This window comes from Mesoplodon mirus (assembly GCF_964341445.2).
Source record: "Mesoplodon mirus genome assembly, chromosome: 8".
Classification (NCBI taxonomy): domain Eukaryota; kingdom Metazoa; phylum Chordata; class Mammalia; order Artiodactyla; family Ziphiidae; genus Mesoplodon; species Mesoplodon mirus.
The window spans coordinates 29,114,952-29,136,004 of record NC_138984.1 but is presented as its reverse complement, the minus strand read 5'-3'; the positions used below and the strand labels follow the sequence as shown (position 1 = coordinate 29,136,004).

At 40.9% G+C, this 21,053-nt stretch overlaps 2 protein-coding genes across 9 annotated transcripts in view; one reads left to right on the top strand and one right to left on the bottom strand.

Moving 5' to 3' along the window:
- Window positions 1–4,867, top strand: part of CREB1 (cAMP responsive element binding protein 1) — a 58,022-nt gene extending 53,155 nt beyond the window's left edge. Inside the window, exon 10 of the transcript XR_014294811.1 lies at window positions 3–4,867. The gene's annotated coding sequence lies outside the window, so the exon portion shown is untranslated. The remainder of the gene's footprint in view (window positions 1–2) is intronic.
- METTL21A (methyltransferase 21A, HSPA lysine) overlaps window positions 1–21,053 on the bottom strand; it is a 57,634-nt gene that overhangs the window by 34,219 nt on the left and 2,362 nt on the right. For 5 of the 8 annotated variants that reach the window (XM_082629930.1, XM_082629928.1, XM_082629931.1 and 2 more), the window contains exons 3-4: window positions 20,659–20,770; window positions 11,261–11,948 (exon numbers count right to left, since the gene is read on the bottom strand). In XM_082629930.1, coding sequence (XP_082486056.1) covers window positions 11,551–11,948; window positions 20,659–20,770 — 510 coding nt within the window. In that variant the 3' untranslated portion in view covers window positions 11,261–11,550. Of the gene's footprint in view, window positions 1–11,260; window positions 11,949–20,658; window positions 20,771–21,053 lie in introns of those variants that run through there. The other 3 variants (XR_014294814.1, XR_014294815.1, XM_082629933.1) reach the window with 1 other exon arrangement.

The following is a 21,053-nucleotide window of genomic DNA, read 5'->3' as shown; positions in this document are numbered from 1 at the left end:
AGGATGAACAGAGTTTATGAAGGAGCACCATTCTAAGAATTGAGTGATGTAGTCATGTATCTGGACAGTTCACCAGGTTCTCAAGAAGGCTTTCAAACGACTGTAAATTTTGTTGTTTATCCTGCTGAGCTAATGGGGAAAGTTATAGTGTAAAAATTATTTGTATACCTGCATAGATGTGTCATTTTCCAAAACTGGTTTAATAGAAACCAAGCAAAATCACAAATCTATTCACAAACTAGAAGTCTTTCTTAATGAGTCAGAATGTCAGACCTGAACATTTTAAAAGTCATAAGCTTCATAAATGAAAATTGCCTAGTATTTAGCAAGTTAAATGTTTTCAAAAGTTGAGGCTTTCTATTTAATAATTAGAAAGTTGGTGGTCCTCTTAGTCCCTGATAAATCAAGGCAAGTCACATCCATATTAGCTGGCTGAATCTGTAAGTTATAGAAGACTGATTGCACTGCTTTGAAGTCAGTTACTTAATGGTGAGGTAAGAAATGTATTCTGTTGCTGAATCTGTTTAGACCCTTGGAGAGATTTGAAGATTTCAGTTTATACAGATAGAAATTAAGCATATTCTGAGCAAACTTTTTTTTAAGAGAATTGGGAAAAAGGTGTTTGTTTTTAAGCATGCAACTTTGAGAATCTTTGTTAAGAAAACAGCATAATTTTTAAAAATCTTATAGCCAATAACATGTGGCCACATTATAAATGTTTTTTCTCTTCATTGGCCAAAAGGGAATAAAAATGTCATCATAGGAATCTGTACATATGCTACTGATTTGCCTAGAAAATAGCAAGTTTGGTATTGCTCACTTTGCAAATATAGGGCCATGTGGCACTTTTATCTATAGGACAGATTAACTCTAATAAAAATGAAGTGGGAGGGGTTTATTTTTTATATATTGCTCTTACGACTTTTCAAGCTTTGATAGTGTTTAACTGAAAAGTGGTTTAGAAAGGGCTAGATCCAATGTGTTCCCATTATTAAAAAAAATTGATATCAGATGTAATTTTTAAGTTCATTTTTCAAACTCAAGTACCATATTGGCAACCATAATATTGTCATAGGTGCTCTGTTCATTTAGATATTCCTGGCGGGGGGGAATGGCATTTGTATAATATATGTGTACATATATATATATATATACATACAGTATATAATCTGAAGCTCTGAGAGCTCTTAAGTCAGGAATGCTGAGTATTATAGTATACTGAGGTCGGATGAAATTTTACATTTTTGTGTATTTTATTGCATCACTTTTGGTAGTTTCTTGGACTGAATTACCCCAGCACTCATGATTGATGTTTTTTAATCTCCTGATTTTCTTCTAAGTGTTTTTTTTTTTAATTGTCAGTTTTCTTTGGCTTGATACTTTTAAATATGTTACTAGTCACTTGAACCACCACCACCCCCACCCCCACAAAAAAGTATTTGGTTTTTGTGCTTTGTCTCTGGCAGCTATAACAGTGGTAAGAACATTTTGAAGATAGCTTCTAAAAGGTACCACTGATTTTTCAAAAATCATCCTGGGGGAGAATTTTTGGTGTTTTCATTTGAGCAGGGATTTTTGGCAGAAAATGTATCTTGATGGTAAGTCAGCAGCAGTGCTAGTATCTGAAAGCACAATACCAGTCAGGCAGGCTGTCCGATCAGAAGTCATCTGGCTGAAGTTTATCTCTGTCTCTCAGGCCTAATCCCTGATCCTTTTGACCATTTGGGGTGACATGTGGAATCATACAAAGGCTTAGGAAGAAACAAGTCTGTTTAAACCAGGATGCTTTTACTTACTTTAAGTGACTTCAATCTAGATTTCATTTTTAATATTTTTAGTTCTGTGATCAACTGCAGTCAGCTATCAGCATATATTGGTCTCTTTATTTTGAAGATCAGAAGGCTGCTTCATTTTGCAGGATTAAAATAAGGCTAATATCTTAAAGTTAAGATTTTGAATTAAAGTGGGCTTTAGAGACAACTGTTAACACACCTTTTCAGTTTTTCCAAGAGGCTTTATTTGTTGCCTTTGTAACCCTGAAAACTGTTGGTATATTGTTTCCCATTGACTTAATACAAAAGTTGTATATTTATTTGGATTATTTTTACATTATATTCTTTGTAAATGTTTGGTGTAACTTGCACTTTTAAAAATGACCCTGTTTGGGTATTAGCAAACTTGAGAAATTCCCTCATCAATTAATTGTCATCTGACTTTTTATGTCTTTCTCCTCTCTTCAAATCATGTGGCTTTTTTTATGGCAGCTTTTTTCATTGATTAAAATATTTTAACACCTAAAGGCTAGCCTTATAAATGCTGTAAAAGAAAAATATCAGGAAATTAGATTAGACTAGCCCAGTTAATTAAAAGATGGGTTCAAACCCTATCTTATTATCTTTCTTCATGGATAAAGATAGAAGGAAAAGCAACTCAAGTGAATAAATATTTATTTCCAATTTTAAGTAAGACTGTCCTCACCCCAACATTAATACTGTTTATAGGATCCCAAGATATCCTTGAATTTGTCTAGAACAGTAAAAGACTTCTCAAGGCAATTAATCATTATTATCATGGAGAACACATGTATTAATTTGATCAAATTTTTTCACTTTAAATTGTCTTTGTTAACATCACATTCGACTGATTTCAGACGAGGAGGGGAAAAGTGAGGTATGCTTAAGTAAGCCTGTAGGTGAAGAACTGTATACATTTGTTCACTCAGTTGTACAAAGCACAACTAGAACTTTTTGTTGGATGGCTTACATACATCTTGAATACTTTTAATGTTGGTATGTTGACTTTTTTAAGTTGACTGCACAGTCACTGTATGTACTAGGAACTGGTTTCCTTGACTTTCTAGAATCAACGGCTAAGAGAGGCACTAATCCCTGAGGGGTCGAACATATCATGAAGCTGAGTCAGTATGGAAGAATTTCAAATAAATCAAACAGGGTGCTGAAGTTCCATCTGTCTCATCTGCTTATGATAAGTTCTTATTGATTAGTGAATGTAGCTTAAGCCTTTGTATGTGTCCTCAGGGGGCAGACTTTAAGAGGGACCAGATAACGTTTGAATGGAGGGATTATATTTCAGGTGTTTTAGCTTGAAATTTATTTTTTAAAAAAATTAAAATAGGAAAAAAAATAGAACAAAGCCTGTGAAGCAATTTGATATTATAAGCAGGCTGAGTTGTTTAGCACAGAGAGAAAATATTGACCTGTCTGCATTCTGGTACTGTGCATACAGGTCCTAGCTGGGTAAAACACGATACATTTTGAGTTATTCTCGCCAGCAAGTAAAAGGAAAATGAACAGTCTTCAGGAAATGTCTTTGAAAGGGTCATACAGTAGGAAATTCAAATTTTACCTACTTTATAGAGGCATTATTTAATACTTGCCTACAGAAGTATGGCATTTCTAAGCTTGTGTCTGAGGAGCATCTCAGAGATGTGAGAGTAAATCTAAAGTAGTTTAAAAATTGGTAGGGAAGGAAGACAATCCCTGCAGATAATGATCTTACGTTAGTTGGCTAAGTGAAATGATCTATCATTGTGTTTGGGAGGTTTTATTTTCTTATTTTTTTAAAATTGAATTGGTATATGCTTTATAGACATTGTATTTTTATCCAGGTGCCACTCCAATTTGTGTATGTAATAAAATTATTTATATTAAAAGTGGGAAATAATTCGTCAACATTTTTCTGTGAGTATAGGTTAGGATGGCAAAGAAGAGTGCTAGTTTGCCGTTTTCCATGTAAAGTCCCCAACTGATTTGTCACGTCAGTTGTCATTCCCCCCAAGAAGAGGAATTATTTCTAACCTAGCTGTATCACTTGAAACTTTAGAAACAAAATAATCAGGGAAGTTTCTAGAGAGAAAGGTGTTTGTTTGGGTTTTTGGTTTTGTGGGTGGTTTTTATTTTAATTTTTTGGTTTTTGCTTGAGGATTGGGGTAAAGAATACCTCCCCCCAAAACTATCAGCACAAAACAGGGTATTGATTTTTAACTCTGATGTTGCTATTGGAGTTGAATACTAAATAAGTAACTATAGTGAGGGAAATACATTTCTAATAAAATTCCCTACATTCTAGAAACACCCCTGTTTTAATTTTTTTACCTAAATCTTTTTGTGCTTTATCTGTGTAAAAAGAAAAAATGTACTGAGCTATAATGGATTTTATTAACACTATGTACATATTAGCTGCTTTGTGTTCAGAATGGTAGCAATTGCTTTGTATATTAAAGTGATCCTTGTGAATTTGTGAAATATTGTCATAAAGTGCTTTTTCTTACTGTAATCTTTGTGGTATCAACTGTCATAATACCCTTTTTACACAAACATTTATGTGCAGTCACATAAACATGCTTTTAAAAACTCCATAAGTCTCTTTTTTGGGATGGGATCTCTACATTGTGGTTTTCGCTAGTTGTGTCAAGCTATGCTTTGTGGACTTGGTTTATTACTTTTGTTAAAGGGCAGAACTTATGCTAGAATATATCACAAGCTTGTGGTGCACAGCAACAGAAAACTAAAGCAACAAGAACACATCTCTAGTTACTTAATTTCACTGTATTCCTAGTTTTTAGCACAAGATTTCTTTTTTCAGTAAGATTAAACAGTGCCTATTTGAAGATCTGGAGATGTTACTCCCCTGTTGAGACAACCAATGGGAGGAGACATATGGCCAGCTGTCTGTAATGTCATAAAACGCATCTTTGCGTTGGAAGAACTGATAAGGACAGATGAGTTCCTGGCTCCCCTTGTAATTCTCAAGTTCTGTGACCATAAAGTGGAAGGAAAGGGGAGGAGATGTGGTTCATCTGCTCTTTGCTTAAAGCACAAGAATAAAAGATTCTCTCCTGTACTATTGATTCAATTTCTGAAAATAAGCAGTTGCGTTCTAAAGGAATTTTTTTAATTGCGATGTTTATTAAGCCTGTTAGGTCTGCCATTGTAGTGAAGGAATTACATGAATTGTATTCCTTTTTTTTCTTCTACAAAGAGTAACATGTAATTTATTGTACAAATAGACATTTTTGAGAGTGAAAGGGTGAGGTGTAAACCAGGATTGTGTTGAGCAAATTGGGACCTACGTTGACCCTCCTTGCAAATCGTGTTCAGGTGCTTGGACCGCCAGTAAAAGCAAACAGTGCCTATCTTCTCTCCATCCATATCTTTGCTGTCACTTGCTCATTTCACAAATACGTACCTGTTGAGAACATACTTCTGGGCACAGAAGTTCCTGTCCTCAAGACGCTCTAAGACACACAGCCAAGGAAACAATTCTAACACATTTATACAATTTTAGCCCTGAATTCCAGACTCATATTTGTTGTCATCTCTGATTGCAAAACAACAGGTCCAAACTGCACTTTTAATTACTCCTGTAAATCTCTTCTTCCTTTGGCTAGTTCTTCTCTGTCTTGCAGATGCTGCCATTATCCACTAAACTGGCAAAACCCCACAAAAGCCCTGCCTTAATCAGTTTTATCCTTCCCCTCACTGCGTTTTAATTTCTCGACAACCTTCTTAAGCATATTGACCAAACCGGGGCTTAGGATTCTAATGAGCGCCTAACAAGTGAAGAAGAAAGGTAATTTCCAGGAGTTTGAATGTAATTTTTATGATTGAGGTGCAATTCACATAACAAAAGTTATCATTTTAAAGTGAACAATTAGTGGCGTTTAGTGCATTCATAATGTATTATCACCACCTATATCTAGTTCCAAAACATTTTCATCACTCCGAAATGAAACGCTGTACTCAGTAAAGAGTAACTCTCAATTTTCTCCTCCAGCCCTTGGCAACCACCAATCTTTCTGTAGGCTCACCACTTCTGGATATTACACACAATCATGTGACATTTTGCATCTGGCTTCTTTTAGTTAGCACACTGTTTTTGAGGGTCCTCCACATTGTAGCATTTATCAGTGCTTCATTCCTTTTTATGTCTGAGTAGTATTCCAGTGTAGGTATATGCCACAATTTATCTGTTCATCTGTTGTATGTTGCAGTTATTTCCACTTTTGGACTACTGTAAATAATGCTTCCATGAACATTCATGTGCAAGTTTTTTGTTCTGGGTCCCTGTTTTTAATTCTTTGGGGTATACATCTAGGAGTGGAATAGCTGGGTCATAAATTCTGTTTAACTTTTTGAGGAACTGCCAAACTGCCTCACTGGCTGCACCATTTTACATTCCCACCAGTGATGTATGAGTGTTCCAATTTCTCTACATCCTGGCCAACACTTGTTATTTTGCTTTTTTAAAGAAAAATAGTAAAGCCATCCTCATGGATGTGAAGTGGTATCTCACTGGGGTTTTGATTTGTAATTCCTTAATGACTAACGATATTGAGCATCTTTTCATGTGTTTGTTGGCAATTTGTATACTTCTTTGGAGAAATGTCCAAGTTCATTGCTGTTTCTAATTTTTTGTTGTTGTTGAGTCTTATGAGTTCCACACATACTCTGCATATTAGACCCTTATCAGATAATATGATTTGCAAATATTCTCTCCCATCCTGTAAGTTTTCTTTTCACTTTCTTTTTATTTATTTTATTTTATTTATTTTATTTTTTATTTTTTGCAGTATGCGGGCCTCTTATTGCTGTGGCCTCTCCCGTTGCGGGCGGAGCACAGCCTCCGGACGCGCAGGCTCAGCGGCCATGGCTCACGGGACCAGCCGCTCCGCGGCACGTGGTATCTTCCCAGACCGGGGCACGAACCCGTGTCCCCTGCATCGGCAGGCGGACTCTCAACCACTGCGCCACCAGGGAAGGCCTCACTTTCTTGATAATGTCCTCATTCTTATTTTTTAACTTAGTTTTTTAAAGTAATATGTATATTTGGAAAAAACTAAACAGTACAAATAGGTGAGTTTGTGTATCCTTTTAGTGACAATCTGTGCATATACACACAAACGTAAATGTCTTTTCTCCCTCTCCCTTTTTTATATAAATGGTGCTTTTTTTCACTGAATGTGTCTTGGCAATAGTTGTATTTCAGTATATGTATATCTACCTCAGTTTAACAGGTGTGAAGTATTCCATTGTATATCTACAGCATAGTTTATTTAACCAGTACCCTCTTTTGTGGACATTCAGGTTGCTTGAAACTGCTGACTGTTAAGATATATACAAGTTAGTATAGATATATACAAGTTTGTATATCTCCAGGATAGATACTGAAAAGTGGAAACTTATTAAGTATGGTTTTCTTCATATTTGGAGGTGGTTTCCTAAGCAGTATTAATCTGCTAAATTAATAAAAATGTCATGTTGGTTAGTATTTTTTATGTCAAACTTCACAGTCTCTCTCTTCATATATATATTATACGAAAAAAAATTAGAAGTAGCAGAACCAGCCTTACACAAAGTTATAAAAAAGAAAGCTGGCCCTTCCTTTTCTCAACTCTGTTATACTGTTTTCCCTTCTAATCTCCCTGAGAAACAGTTGTTCCCATCTAGAAAACAATTTTCCAGTATGCCATCTTTTCTAGTGTTAAATTTTAACCCTTCTCTGGTTGTAGAAAGAAAAGCATAACATGATTTTTATAGCAGAAGGAAACTTCTGAGCTAACAAATCCTCAATTTTTAAAGTGCAAAAAAAAGACCCTGAGGACTGCCCTGCTTTTTCTGAAGTTCACGTCAGTGCTAAGAGAACCCAAGTCTCCAGTTTCCCACAACAGGGAAATAATACTCACTGTAGTGTCTCACCTCATTCTTGTGAAAGAACTTGAAAATGCTACTTCTGTCTTGGTAGAGGTTCTGGGGAGCAGTAAAATTACGACTTTCTCTGACACTAAAATAAATCACACGTCTGTTTCACCAACTATGTCTAGGACCTCTAACCAATACTGGTACATGAAAAAGTGATTTTTAAAAGTATCTTAAATTGTTGGAATTCCCTGGCAGTCCAGTGGTTTAAGACTGCACTTTCATTGCTGAGGGCGCAGTTTGATTCCTGGTCAGGGAACCAAGATCCCACAAGCCGAGTGGTGCAGCCAAAAAAATAAAAAAATAGAGTGCTTGAATTTTTTTAAAGGTATCTTAAACTGTTATTTTTGCTTCTTGATTTCAAAAATGACTGAAAATGCTTCTATCAACCACTATAAAAGCATAGAGATTAAACAGAAATGATGTTGGAAGTGAATCTTTTATATAAGTTCATAACAATTTTGTTACTCAGAATATGCTTTATATTTTGATATCCCTGACAACAGGCAATTTAATAAGGCAACTGATCTGTAAAGGAATCTGTATTTTTCATGAGTATATGTTTATTGAACTCCCTTTATGAAGAGGTCACTTAACACTTGAAATATAAATATGAGGTATGGTCCTTGTCTTATTGGAGCATAACTATTTGGTAAGATGAAACATTTCAGACAATGTTACTCTGCCCTCAGTTTTCAATCTAGTGTTCAGTTCACTTAGATAAAGTATTTTGATTGATTATAATTCTGATCCTTTAGTATAAAAGAATAAATGTACCGCTAGAAACTATCTGAAGATGGTACCATGGATTCAGATGGTTCTATCATGAACTAAAGCAAGATACCCTTAAGAGGTAACTACTTAGAAAACAGCGTACTTTGTAGTTTTAGTTCTAAGAATCTGATGTATTTTTTTTTTTTTTTGCGGTACGCAGGCCTCTCACTGTTGGGGCCTCTCCCGTTGTGGAGCACAGGCTCCGGACGCGCAGGCTCAGCGGCCGTGGCTCATGGGCCCAGCCGCTCCGTGGCATGTGGGATCTTCCTGGACCGGGGCACGAACCTGTGTCCCCTGCATTGGCAGGCGGACTCTCAACCACTGCGCCACCAGGGAAGCCCTGATGTATATTTTAACTTAGCATCTTGGCCATGGTATTTGATTTTAACTGGGAAGAAAGCTACTGATACCCACTGGCTAAGTTAACTGCATAACAGTTTGAAGAAACTGAGCAATGTGAGGATCAAGGCTTAGTACACTAGGTCCAGAGACTAGATTTCTAACCTTAACTTGAAGACAAAACAAGCACACTTAAAATTCACGTTTATGGGATAAATTAATCCTTTTCTCCTAAGTAAAAAATGTCACAACTTCGTTGACATCTATAGTGGACAATGTGCTACAATATCCAGATATAGTCTCATGTCCCCATCCCCACACACACATCCCTGAAGCACTCATTTCCCAGCTTCTGGGAATGTTCGTGGCTGATGGCTCTCAGCTGAGTCTCTCAGGTGTTGTCTTCACCCCAAGGTTCAGCTCCTTGCATCCAATGACTGACGACACAAGGATGTAAGTCCCACCCCCCTGCCTCAATACCCAGCTTCCGGCCACCTCAGCTCTGAATTCCACTGAGGACTTTCCTGACTGCATCCCAACCCAATTTCTTCCTCTTTCCCAGTCCCGCTACTTTTACTCCATCAGAGGTGTCGCTCTCGAAAGCATTCTCATTTAAACGTTCTGCACCTTAACCTTCACCTCTGAGTCTATTTCCCTAGGGAACTGGACCTGTGGCCACATTTTGAACTCAAAGCCAAAAAAAATCATTTGATTTTCACTTAGACAACCAAGGTATTCCTGCTGAATTTTTCTCACCTCTTCTATTTGTAGGCCAAGGGGAAAGAATTACCTTCAACCTTTTCTGAGTCTTACTGGTTTTTATGAAAATGTAAAAGAAGCCGATCACTGCTTATTTCACTTGGTAGAGCATCCAGGCTCCCTGCCCACCCCATGGACACCCCAAGACATTCTAATACCTCTCTCCAAAGTTAGGGATGTTAAAGGAAAGCAGCTGAACTCCAATTAGCATCTTCATTTCTAATATCATACCTAGATGGGATTAGTCTTTCATTATAGTGTTGTTGATATTGCAGGGCTTTTATTTTACTTTTTTTAAAAGACCTTCCATGCCTATGGTGCAGTACTGGCATTTTATGGATTCAGTAAGCTGTGGATATTTCAATTTCATGTGCATTTATCAGAATTGTGTTGAACCGGTACATCACAATCTCAGAATTTTAAATTCACCTTTATTAAAGCCAAACCTCTATTTAAAATATGTGTAGAAAACAAAGTATTTGGTGTTTCCACCTCCAAAATATTCACTAAAAGGTTAAGAGGGAGGAGGTCTTGTTTCTAAGCGTTTACGAAGGAAATCTATCTCTAGTACCAAATACCATACTGAGATTATAATATCCTTTGGATCTCAATCTGCTTAAGCTGTTGTTTAAGCTTTTACATTGGGAAAAAAGGGCAGGGTATGTGTTTGACTTCACAAAGTCTATCAAAGATAATCATAAAACAATTTAGCAACCAATTAACCCAGAGATCAATACAGTCTAAATGTAATGTATCTTTTTCAATCAACAAATATTTGGTTATGATATACTAGATACTGGGGAGGCTATAATGAAAGGGGCAGAAGCATTCCTGGCCCTCAAGAAGCTCACAGTCTTCTGGGGAGCACAGACATTGAGTAAGCAATTACCAGTACAATACAGATGGAGCTTATACTTGGGGAGCTAACCTCCCATAGTGGGATGAGGTTTAAAACTTTTTTTCATTGTCATCCTATGCAGCATAAGGAGGCAGGGAAAGCCTAGGAAAGAAATACAAAAACAACATTTGACAAAGGGTAAAGCTGAAGGGAGAAACTATAGCTTTTGATTTGAAGATAACCTATTCCCAGCACATAGAGGTAAAAGATTTTAGGTGCTATCAAAAACTAACTAAAATTTTACTTTGACTTACACCTTTGTTTATATACCTAAATCCGAAATTACGCCAGAAAGCATGTGAGACCTTAGAAAACTCACATCCTAATCTTAAACAACCAAAAGTATTTAAGACCTAAATGCAGTAGACAAAAGATTTCAAGAGTATTAACAGCTCAGGGAATGTCCATTAAACCTCTTGGGTTTTTTTTGTTTTTGCGGTATGAGGGCCTCTCACTGTTGTGGCCTCTCCCATTGCGGAGCACAGCCTCCCGCCACGCAGGCTCAGCGGCCATGGCTCACGGGCCTAGCCGCTCGGCGGCATGTGGGATCCTCCCGGACCGGGGCACGAACCTGTGTCCCCTGCGTCGGCAGGTGGACTCTCAGCCACTGCGCCACCAGGGAAGCCCAAACCTCTTGTTTTATACTCAGAAAATTAGAAAACTGGGCTAACCGTATGTCTTAGAATGTGTTTTAAATGATTTGCAGGATCTAGCCTCACCAAAACAAGCTCACTGCTTTGAAGATGCCTTTATACCAACCCTTCATCACAGCATCAGTGAAAATTGTTTATTGAGAGGGAGCAGTATGGGATACAGAAACAACATAAACCAACATCGCACACTTTCCTTTAATGTTAATTGAATTTCAGAGTGAGTAAAACATAACTAAGAAGTCACAGCAATGGGACAAAGTGCTTTGTTTTAAAACTGCACATTTGCTTTGCCTTTTGAGAACCTTTGGTTAGACTTTTTGTACAGTAAGCCATTTCATTACATATGGTTATATTCCCAGTCTAAGACCTTAATTGACACAGTGACAACATTCTCATAAATTATAGCCAACTACAACTCCTCCCTCAGGCTTCTCTTCTGTGCTTTGTAAATATGTACATCTTTTTCAGGATCATAGTGAACCTTACTCACAGTAAATTGCCTCTCAAGCATCGCTAAGAAGTTGTGATCCCGTTCATAGCGAATTCGGCAAGCTAAAAGAATCACAGAGTGGTTGCTACAGAGATGTTCCAATGTTTGAAGAAGATCTGTGAATGTTTCTTCTAAATATATGATATCAGCTCCAAGTATCAGGTCAAATTCTCCAGGTGAAAAACTCCCCAAATTCTGTCCCCAGGTCAGCTCCTTAACAACAGCTCTGGGCAGGATATGGGGAGGTAAGTTGGCTTGAACGTTTGATTTAAGAAACTCTAATGCTACTTTTCGATCCGTGATAGTCACATGAGCACCTAGAACATGGGACAGAAAGTAATGCACACATCAGTACAACTAATAGGTAGAGGGGTCAAGTTAAAGAGCAGGGTGAGTGTCTCTAAGTATTCCACCTGACAGACACAATATGATGCCTTCGTGGAGAGCTGTGACATGTCAGAACCATGGCCAGCTGCTCCTTCCCTACTGCCTGTAGGTAAAAGTGAAACTTTGGTTTGCCTCTATGACACACTTGCTGTTTGCTGAAGTTATGCCTATTAAATACAGGTGACAAGCTAGCTGATGCTTCTGAATTGTGCAGACAGAAGTGGCCCAGCCTTCACAGGTATCTACCATTATACTTCATTCATCAGGTCACCATCTTCAAGTCAGTAGGCCTCAGGGTAAAATGGAGTCCCAAGATGAAAAATCTGGGAGCAAACGATTATGAGGATGACAAGATACCATAAACCGGGAAAGGTTCCCTTCTGGGGCTAAAGCTTTAAAAAGAATCAAGGAAAAGATTTACTGGCTACTAAGAAATCTCAGTCTTCCTCTCCTTATGCTGTCATGAAGCAGACAATCTATATGTATTCATGCAATTCATACATAATTATTGAAAAATAGTAAAGTTAGAAATTACTAGATTGTATTAAAGTACTGTAGGTTAAAATGTGAGGTAATGTTCTCTATGTGCTAAGTTTCTACCTGCAATGTGTAAAATGAATGAGGCAATATTTTATTAATCTGTTTCTTGAGGGTTGTTTACCATGAACTAAGAGATCCAACTTTTTGAACTAATATGACCGAGAGAAGTCTGAACTGGTAGGTATCCTTCCGGAGAAGCAACCACACAAGGTCAGCCCTGAAATACCTCACCTACATTGTGTTAACACTATAGTACATGTAATCCTGCTTGGTTTTGACCCCATAAATTCTGAAACTTAAAAATTATGTTTCATTCTTTCCTAAAATTATTTCTCATCTGCATCCTTCAGTCTGCAATCTTCATGGGTAATCCCCAAGAGGATCCCAGACCATTTCAGTGGCAGCTTATACTGAATGTTTCTTATCTTGACATGTAACATTAGGACAGTATGTAATTCAGTTTGACATCTGACTCAGTCCTGAGTGTGACACTATGAAAATGTGCAAGTCGTTAGATGCATGCACCTACCACTTTGACCATTTGCTGCTAGACAGAGTGCTGCCCGATGAGCAAAATTCAGTGATACTTTTCATCTCTCTTGATAACAGAAATCACAGACAGCCTTTTCCTGGTTTAACTTAGAACTTTACCTCTGGATTTCCTAACAGTCTACAGAGTACTCTGCTGGGAATACTGGAGTGATCTGGTCTTCTGCATGTCACCTCAGTGTTCCTGTTAATAGCTCTTAGATGGAGACCTCCTCTAACTCCTGTCTCAGGGATTTCTGAGGCTACTTCTAACCTGCCAGGTGTTCCAGGAGTTTCAGTAGGATCTTAACGTCAGTTGACCATGCCCCATAATGTCCATCAATTCTACAAACATCCAAGTGTCTACCAACAGCATGGGAGAAAAACCCCTACCCTCATAGAACTTACGTTCAAGTGAGGAGATAGGCAGCAAGAGGTGTTTTTAAAAGTAGGAAATCTAGTATGTTAGTTGGAGACACCCACTAAGGAAAAAAATAAAGCAGGAAAGAGAGACATAAAACATCAGGAAGGGGCTTCCCTGGTGGCGCAGTGGTTGAGAGTCCGCCTGCCGGTGCAGGGGACGCGGGTTCGTGCCCCGGTCCAGGAAGATCCCACACGCCGCGGAGCGGCTGGGCCCGTGAGCCATGGCCGCTGAGCCTGCGCGTCCGGAGCCTGTGCTCCGCAACGGGAGAGGCCACAACAGTGAGAGGCCCGCGTAACGGAAAAACAAAACAAAACAAAACATCAGGAAGTAAGAGAGTTGGGTAGAAAGGGAAGGCCTCACTGAGAAGGTGACTTAGGTGAGGGAATAACCGAATGCATATCAGGGGGAAGAAGATTCCTAGCAAGTAGAAGAGCAAGTGCAAAGGCCTACAGGGGCAGGCAAGGAGGAGGCTAGAGGGGCTGGAAGGAGGGATGAAGCAGGAGGAGACAAAGTGAGAGGAGCAACAGGTTGAAGAAGTAACCGAAGGGAGGCAGTGCAGCTGGGGCTTCCCAGGTTAAGTTCCAAAAAGGCTCTGGCATTTTCTGAGTGAGACGGGAAGCCACTGGAGCGTGCTGAGCAGAAGTACTAGGGATCTGACTTAGGTTTTAACAGAAGTCCTAGCAGTGGGGCAAGGCCAGAAGCAAGAAGACCTGTGAGGAGGTGGCCACAGTGATGCAGGTGGGCGAGCTGCAGGCTCCCTTCTTGTTGTCACGGCTCCCAGACTCCCACCACAGGCCAAGTCCCAAACACAGGCCACCCAGCAGTAACCACTCTCCTGACTCTGGCAATCACTCCCGCAACCAGTTACTCGATTTTTTTTTCTTTTTTTTTGGCGGTACGCGGGCCTCTCACTGTTGTGGCCTCTCCCGCTGCGGAGCACGGGCTCTGGACGCGCAGGCTCAGCGGCCATGGCTCACGGGCCCAGCCACTCCGTGGCATGTGGGATCCTCCCGGACCGGGGCACGAACCCGTGTCCCCTGCATCAGCAGGTGGCCTCTCAACCACTGTGCCACAAGGGAAGCCCTAGTTACTCGATTTTTATCACCCAAATATTCAGCTCACAGAATATTATCATCTTGCCTCTGGTTTTGTTTTGGGAGTTTTTGTTTGTTTATTTGGGTGAAGGGTATGCAGGATGTCTTAAGTTTCTTTTAATCTATCAGTTTCCCCTATTTATTTATTTATTTATTCTCCTGCAATTTAGGGAAGAAACAAATCATCTGTCCTGTAGTTTCCCCCAGTCTAGATTTGGCTGATTATGCCATTTGTATAGTTTGACATGTTCCTCTGTGCTCTGTATCCCCTGTAAATTTGTTTGATTTGAGTCTGATTTTTTGAACAAGAGTGTTTCGGAGGTGGTGGTGGTGTTTTTCATCAAGAGGATGTAATATCTGGTAGGCTCTATTTTTGTGATGTGAGCAACCACAAATACTCAATGCCCAGATCCTTAATTTATTAGATTCGTTTTACATTTATTTGTTGAGTAAGCTTCTTTCAATTACTACTTGGCTATTCATTTTGTAGAGGAATTGTGTGAATAGGAATTGTTTGAATAGGCAGGATAAATTTTGCTCTCCCCTTTTATAAACCAGATTTCAAAGAGTTGGTTTCTAAGTATCCTCCAAAGATGGCAGATTGGGTTTACTTTGGCGTTGTTGTATCATGAACTCATGCATTAAACATAACTGATGTATTTAAACCCACGCCACCATCATTATCGATGTTCAAATCGTCTATCTTCTGCCAACGGACTTTTGACACAAACCCAGTCATGCTCGATAGCTTCCTTGCTACCTGGTACAACAAGATATTCCAGGGTCAACTTATACATATCCTGCTACAGAACTATAATCAGCCACTTATTAAGTTTTATTTTTTACTTTTTGGATGGGAGGAATAACCGCAAGTTTGTATGCTGACTAGAATGATCAGGTAGAAGGAGGGAAAAGTGATAATGCAGGAAAGAGAACCACTGGAACACCACCCTTGAACAGGCAAGAGAGGGCTGGCCCCGGGGAGGAGCCACAGTGCACCCGCATACAGCATCAGGAACAAAGGCAGACCGTGGATGCAGACGCAGGGGGTGGTTAGAGACAGTGCCGGGACCTTGTAGAAGTTCTCTTGATTGCTTCAATCTTCTCAGTAAAATAAGGAGAAATGTCATCAGCTGAGAGTGAAAGTGGAGAAAGGAGGACTGGAGGTCAGCAGAGGGGAAGCAGAGCTGGACTCCTCAGCAGCCCGAAGAGCCCCCCAGAGGGTCCTGGCCAGGAATTTAACATGAGACCCAGAAGTCGTCTGTTTCCTCCAGCCACATTCAGCTGCCTGGGTGCAGGCCTGGAACAAGTGCAGAGCTGCACGTAACCTTGTTTTGAGCCCAGTGAAGAGGATGAAGCAAGGAAGTGCAGGGTATTGACGGTACGTGAAGATGGTAATAAAATGACTGCCCGTGAGATTTATGCTGGGTAAGGAGGGTGATGAGACCATATTTAGTTCATGAAAAACTAATGGAAACTGACCCAAGAAGACAATATAGCCTGCTGTCACTCACTTGGTAATGGAAAAAGAACATGTAAACATTTGTCACTACTTTTAGTTTTTAGTTTTGTAAGCAACGCCTGAATTTATTCAAATGTTGGAGCACAGAGTGTGCGCTAAAGATACAGAGATGGGTAAGAAAGGCCTTGCCCTCTAGGGACTGAGAGTCTCATGAGAGAGACACACATAAACGTAATTCTGATGCAGGGTAGGGAGTGAAATATAGGAAATTATGTGGTCACAAAGGAAAAATTCTTCGAGAGGAGCAGAGGTCGAAGAAAGGTTTCGGAAGGAAAGGAAACCTGAGCTTACACTTGGAAGATGTGGCATTAACCAGAGGAGAGAGGTGAAGAGGGGAATTCAAGGCAGAAGGGACAGGCCAGAGGCAGTGTGTGTGTCACTGGAACGTCACTCAGTGCAACTGTGCTGAAAAAGTCAGCAAAGTGAGATGACAGAGCCTCACTAAGAAGCCTGGGATTTGGCCTGCAGGCAATGGGAAGGCACAGGGTCACCCCATCACTTCTGCATTTTACATGGGCCACACTGACAGCTATTGGGAAAAGTGGGTTTGATAAGACAGAGGTAGAAAGGTCAGGTGGGAATGTGGATAGAATCTTGAGTGCTCAAATGATGAGCACTCCAGCCAGCCAGTGGGAATGGAAAGGGAGAAGTGGAATCAAGAAATAGTTAAAAGACCCAGCAGGGCTCAAGGGCCGGGGGGGGGCAGCGGGGAGGGCAGGTCAAGGAGTTGGCCTGAGTGACTACTTGGATAGTGACGTTAACTCAGAACAAAAGAGAAAGGACAAGTTTGGAAAGGGAATTAGAGTTCAAGTTTAAACACGTGCTGACAAATAGCCACATACAGACATCAACAGCTTTCATTTAAACGTACAAGTTGAAAGTTCAGTGGAGACTTGCACTGGAATTACAGAAAACTAAAAGACAATTTTTGTGTGTGTGTGTGTGTGTGTGTGGTACGCGGGCCTCTCACTGTTGTGGCCTCTCCCATTGTGGAGCACAGGCTCCGGACGTGCAGGCTCAGTGGCCATGGCTCACGAGCCCAGCCGCTCCGCGGCATGTGGGATCTTCCCGGACCGGGGCACGAACCCGTGTCCCCTGCTTCGGCAGGCGAACTCTCAACCACCGCGCCACCAGGGAAGCCCCTAAAAGACGATTTCTTGCTGAGCATTATATTTAAGACAGTGGTCCTTAAATTTGGTTGGGCATCAAATCGCCTGGGAAGCTTTTAAAATCCAGATTCCTGACCCCAACCCAACTTACAGAACCCTGTCTTTAAGATGTGATTTTTTTTCCTAAGAATAGTTTTCAAGTAGTATAAAGGCTGAAGAGGTTTTCAAATGAAGAACCAGGATTTGAGAGTCAGAATTGGATTCAAATTCTAACTCCCCAATCCATTAGCTTTTGACCTTGGGCAAGTTACTTGACATCTATTAAGCCTCCATTTCGACACTTTGAAAAGAGCTCCAAGTAGACCTACTATGCCGGGTTGTGGTGAGGATGAAGGCCATAAAGACACAGCACCCAGAACACAGGAACCGCCCAGGAATTAGCAGCTGTTTTTTCTTTTAACAAGAAAATCTCATCACCCTAGATTAACATTCTGCATATCATTGACCATTTGCGGGGGAGGCTTTTTAATGTAATTTGTCTTTTCCCCCCGCTCTCGCCCCAGTTAAGAGTTAGAATGGATGCTTCCTGAGAGCAGTGACCTGCTGCTCTAGAACCATGACAGGCACGTGGTGGGTGTTTCCCAGAGTCGGGAATCAATGAGTTAGGTTACAAAAAATGAAAATAGTTTAAAAAGGGGAACAATCAACCTCTTTCTGACATTTCCAAAGCACTACCTATTCTAGTTCTGTTTCCATTTTAAAGAGATTAACTTTTTCTTACTCTTAGGTTTCAGCATCAAAATTTCTCCAGCCTAATACTTTGTAGCCACAAATAATGAGCATGAAAAGCATGCCATAGCACAGAGAAATGTGCATGACATGTTAAATGAAACATCATATATGTCTGAAAATATACATGCACACACATAGGCACACGTATGGAATCACGATTATAACTATGATTAAAATACGGATGGAGAAAAGAAATAGGAGGAAATACACCAAAATGCTAATGGTAATTATATTGCAAAGTCATGAATAAGCAGAATCTTTGGTGGGTTTTTCTTTTTTAGACTGCTTCCAGGGCTATTTTTGTAATAGAGTTATATCATTTTTATAACAGAAACAGTAATTTTCATGATTTTCTAGTTCATCTCTTATTCCAGAGCTATTTGGGTATCTACTGTGTGCCAGCTGCTGTACTAGGGCCAAGGACACACAGAACGAGACACGGCCCCATTCCTCAGGAGCCTCAGCCTGCCAGGAGAGACAGACACATGAAACAACTGCCTACAGTGAAATGTGACAGAGCTGGGGCGGAGGACACCGAGCGCTGTGGGGAAGAGAAAGAAGGGAGCCATTAATTCTGCTTCGGGGCAACCACAAGAACACTGTCTGCCATTCTGCTGTTCTCGCCCCTCCCAGAGTCCCCATCTTTTGTGGCAACAACTAACTGGTCCTTCGCTCTGTGATGGTCTTTGAAGAACCTTATGCTGGCTTTCCCAAGCCCACAGATCCAGATTTCTAGATCAGAAATGAAGATGCAGAGAACACTTGTCGAGCATTTACTTTGTGCCCGTCACCGACCTAACAGATTTCTATGCCTGCTCTCATTTGATCCTCGCTGGTCAGTCAATATGGTTATTATCCCCAGTTTATTGGGAAACTGAACTTTAGAGATTCAGCAACTTGCCCAAGGTGACATAGCTAGTAAGAATTAAAGGTGGTCAGAGCCCGTGGAGAGTGGACTTGTGGTTGGGGGATTTGAGGGCGTGGTGGTGGGGAAGGAAGTATTGGGAGTTTGGGATTGGCAGATGCCAAACTACTGTATGTGGAATGGATGGACAGCAGAGTCCTACTGTGTAGCACAAGGAACTAACTGTATTCAGCTTCCTGTGATGGACCGTAACGGAAAATGTGTGTATGCGTGGCTGGGTTGCCTTCCTGTGCAGCAGATGTGGGCACGGCACCGTGAATCAACTGTGCTTCAATAAAATTAAATTGAAACAAAAAAAGGTCAGAGCCAAGTGGGCCTCTAACCCTTTGCAGGTCACCACGCTCTGCTGTGTTGACAGCAGTGAAGAGGCCCTGTTCTCAGGAGGAGACAGAAGAAACCTCATTTCCCCTTCCAGGTAAGTCCTCTCAAACATCACAGAGACGGGAGTTAGTGCCATGGAAAGAAAAGAACCTGGGCCTCTGTGTCTGACAAGCCTGGTTTGAGTCTCGGGTCACCACTGACCAGGACTTCAGAAAGTGGCTTAATCTCCCGGAATCCCAGCTTCACTGGAAAAATGAAAATTAAAAATATACCTAACATACACAGGGACAATATAAGGTTAACCTGAGGAGATCAAAAGGTGGTGTATCGGCTAGGGCCTCCTCAGTGGCTGACAGTGCTGTGGTGTCAGACAGATGGACCTACATCAGTTTCTATGTTCACACTTCCACCCACCACTCCTGCCCGTGCTCCCCATCAAATTCTGGCAGGCAAAATCTAAACAGAGAAAGGAATACTGAAAAAGATATGTTACCAGAAAAAGGACAGGACAAAAGTGGGGCTTTAGTGGGTGCTCAAGTACCTGTACACACTTGATGGAACTCTAGATCCTGACCACCCAAGTGTGGTCTGAGGACCAGCAGTTACGGCATCATCATCATCACCTGGGAGCTTGTTAGAAATGCAGGCTCTCAGGCCCCACCCCAGACCTATAGAAGCAGAAACTGCATTTTAACAAGAGCTCCAGGTGACAACACTGAAGTGGGGAATATTATACATTGTATCTCAGAGGCTGGTCTATCCAATCAAGGCACAGCTTGAAATGTATGAGCAGGAAGTTGTAGAAAAGAGTCAACAATGAATTATAAAATAGAAATGAAGCTTAAAAATACTCCAGGCCTAAACTAATGTCTGTATGCCAAGCAAAAACCGACAAACCTTGGTATCATTTCAGAACTGCACACTGTTTAATAGATGTCAGTACAAACTTCAGGGGGGGCCAGCCCTCCCTAAAAGAAAAAAACCAGCAAAGCTTCCTCAGCAATGAAGTAAGAGACTATCTGCTCTCCCGACCTCCTAGGGTTAAATCCGAGAGTACAGAGACAGCACCTAAACAGTAAAAAGCTATGTACACAAATAAGATAATTCTCTTTGAACTCAGTTGCCTTAAGATCATATTATGGGCATCACAGAAGTGAAGTGGGCAAAGCAATCTCCCGTGAGAAGTATAAATAATAGGATGAGAGGGAGAGAAGGAATTAGCCTTCCTGGAGTTGAGAGCACTACAGTTGGCCTGTGACTCATAATAAGTACAGGGGGAGAAAAGTAACCCAATAAGAGGGAAACTAACAATGAGCTCTGTGTCAGGAAAAGGTGCCCTTCCATGAGTTCCACTCACACAGGAGTGAGCCATGTGTCACACTCACCCAGCAGGGCAGCCACCATGCCCACCAGCCCCGTGCCAGCACCCAGCTCCACGGCAGAGCAGCCCCTGAGCTCCACAGCTCCCATCTCCAGATACGTGGCCAGAATGACAGCCTGAGTCAAAACACAGCATGACAATTTAGGTCAACAAGCGCTTTAGGGCCTGAAGGGTTTCAAGCAGGCTACATGCTCCAAGAAGACATCACATACCCCCCTCCCACCTCAAGGTTCAATTCCCAGTGTAACAGCTCACACAGGAACTCAGCTGCTGCTGGGAGGTCACCTGGAGCAAGCACAGACACCGAGCTCTGCAGCACAGCTGCCCCAGGCCCCACCAGAGGCCCTTATGATGGACAGCAGTGGTCAGAGAAACTGCCCACCCAGGATAGGGTCCTGC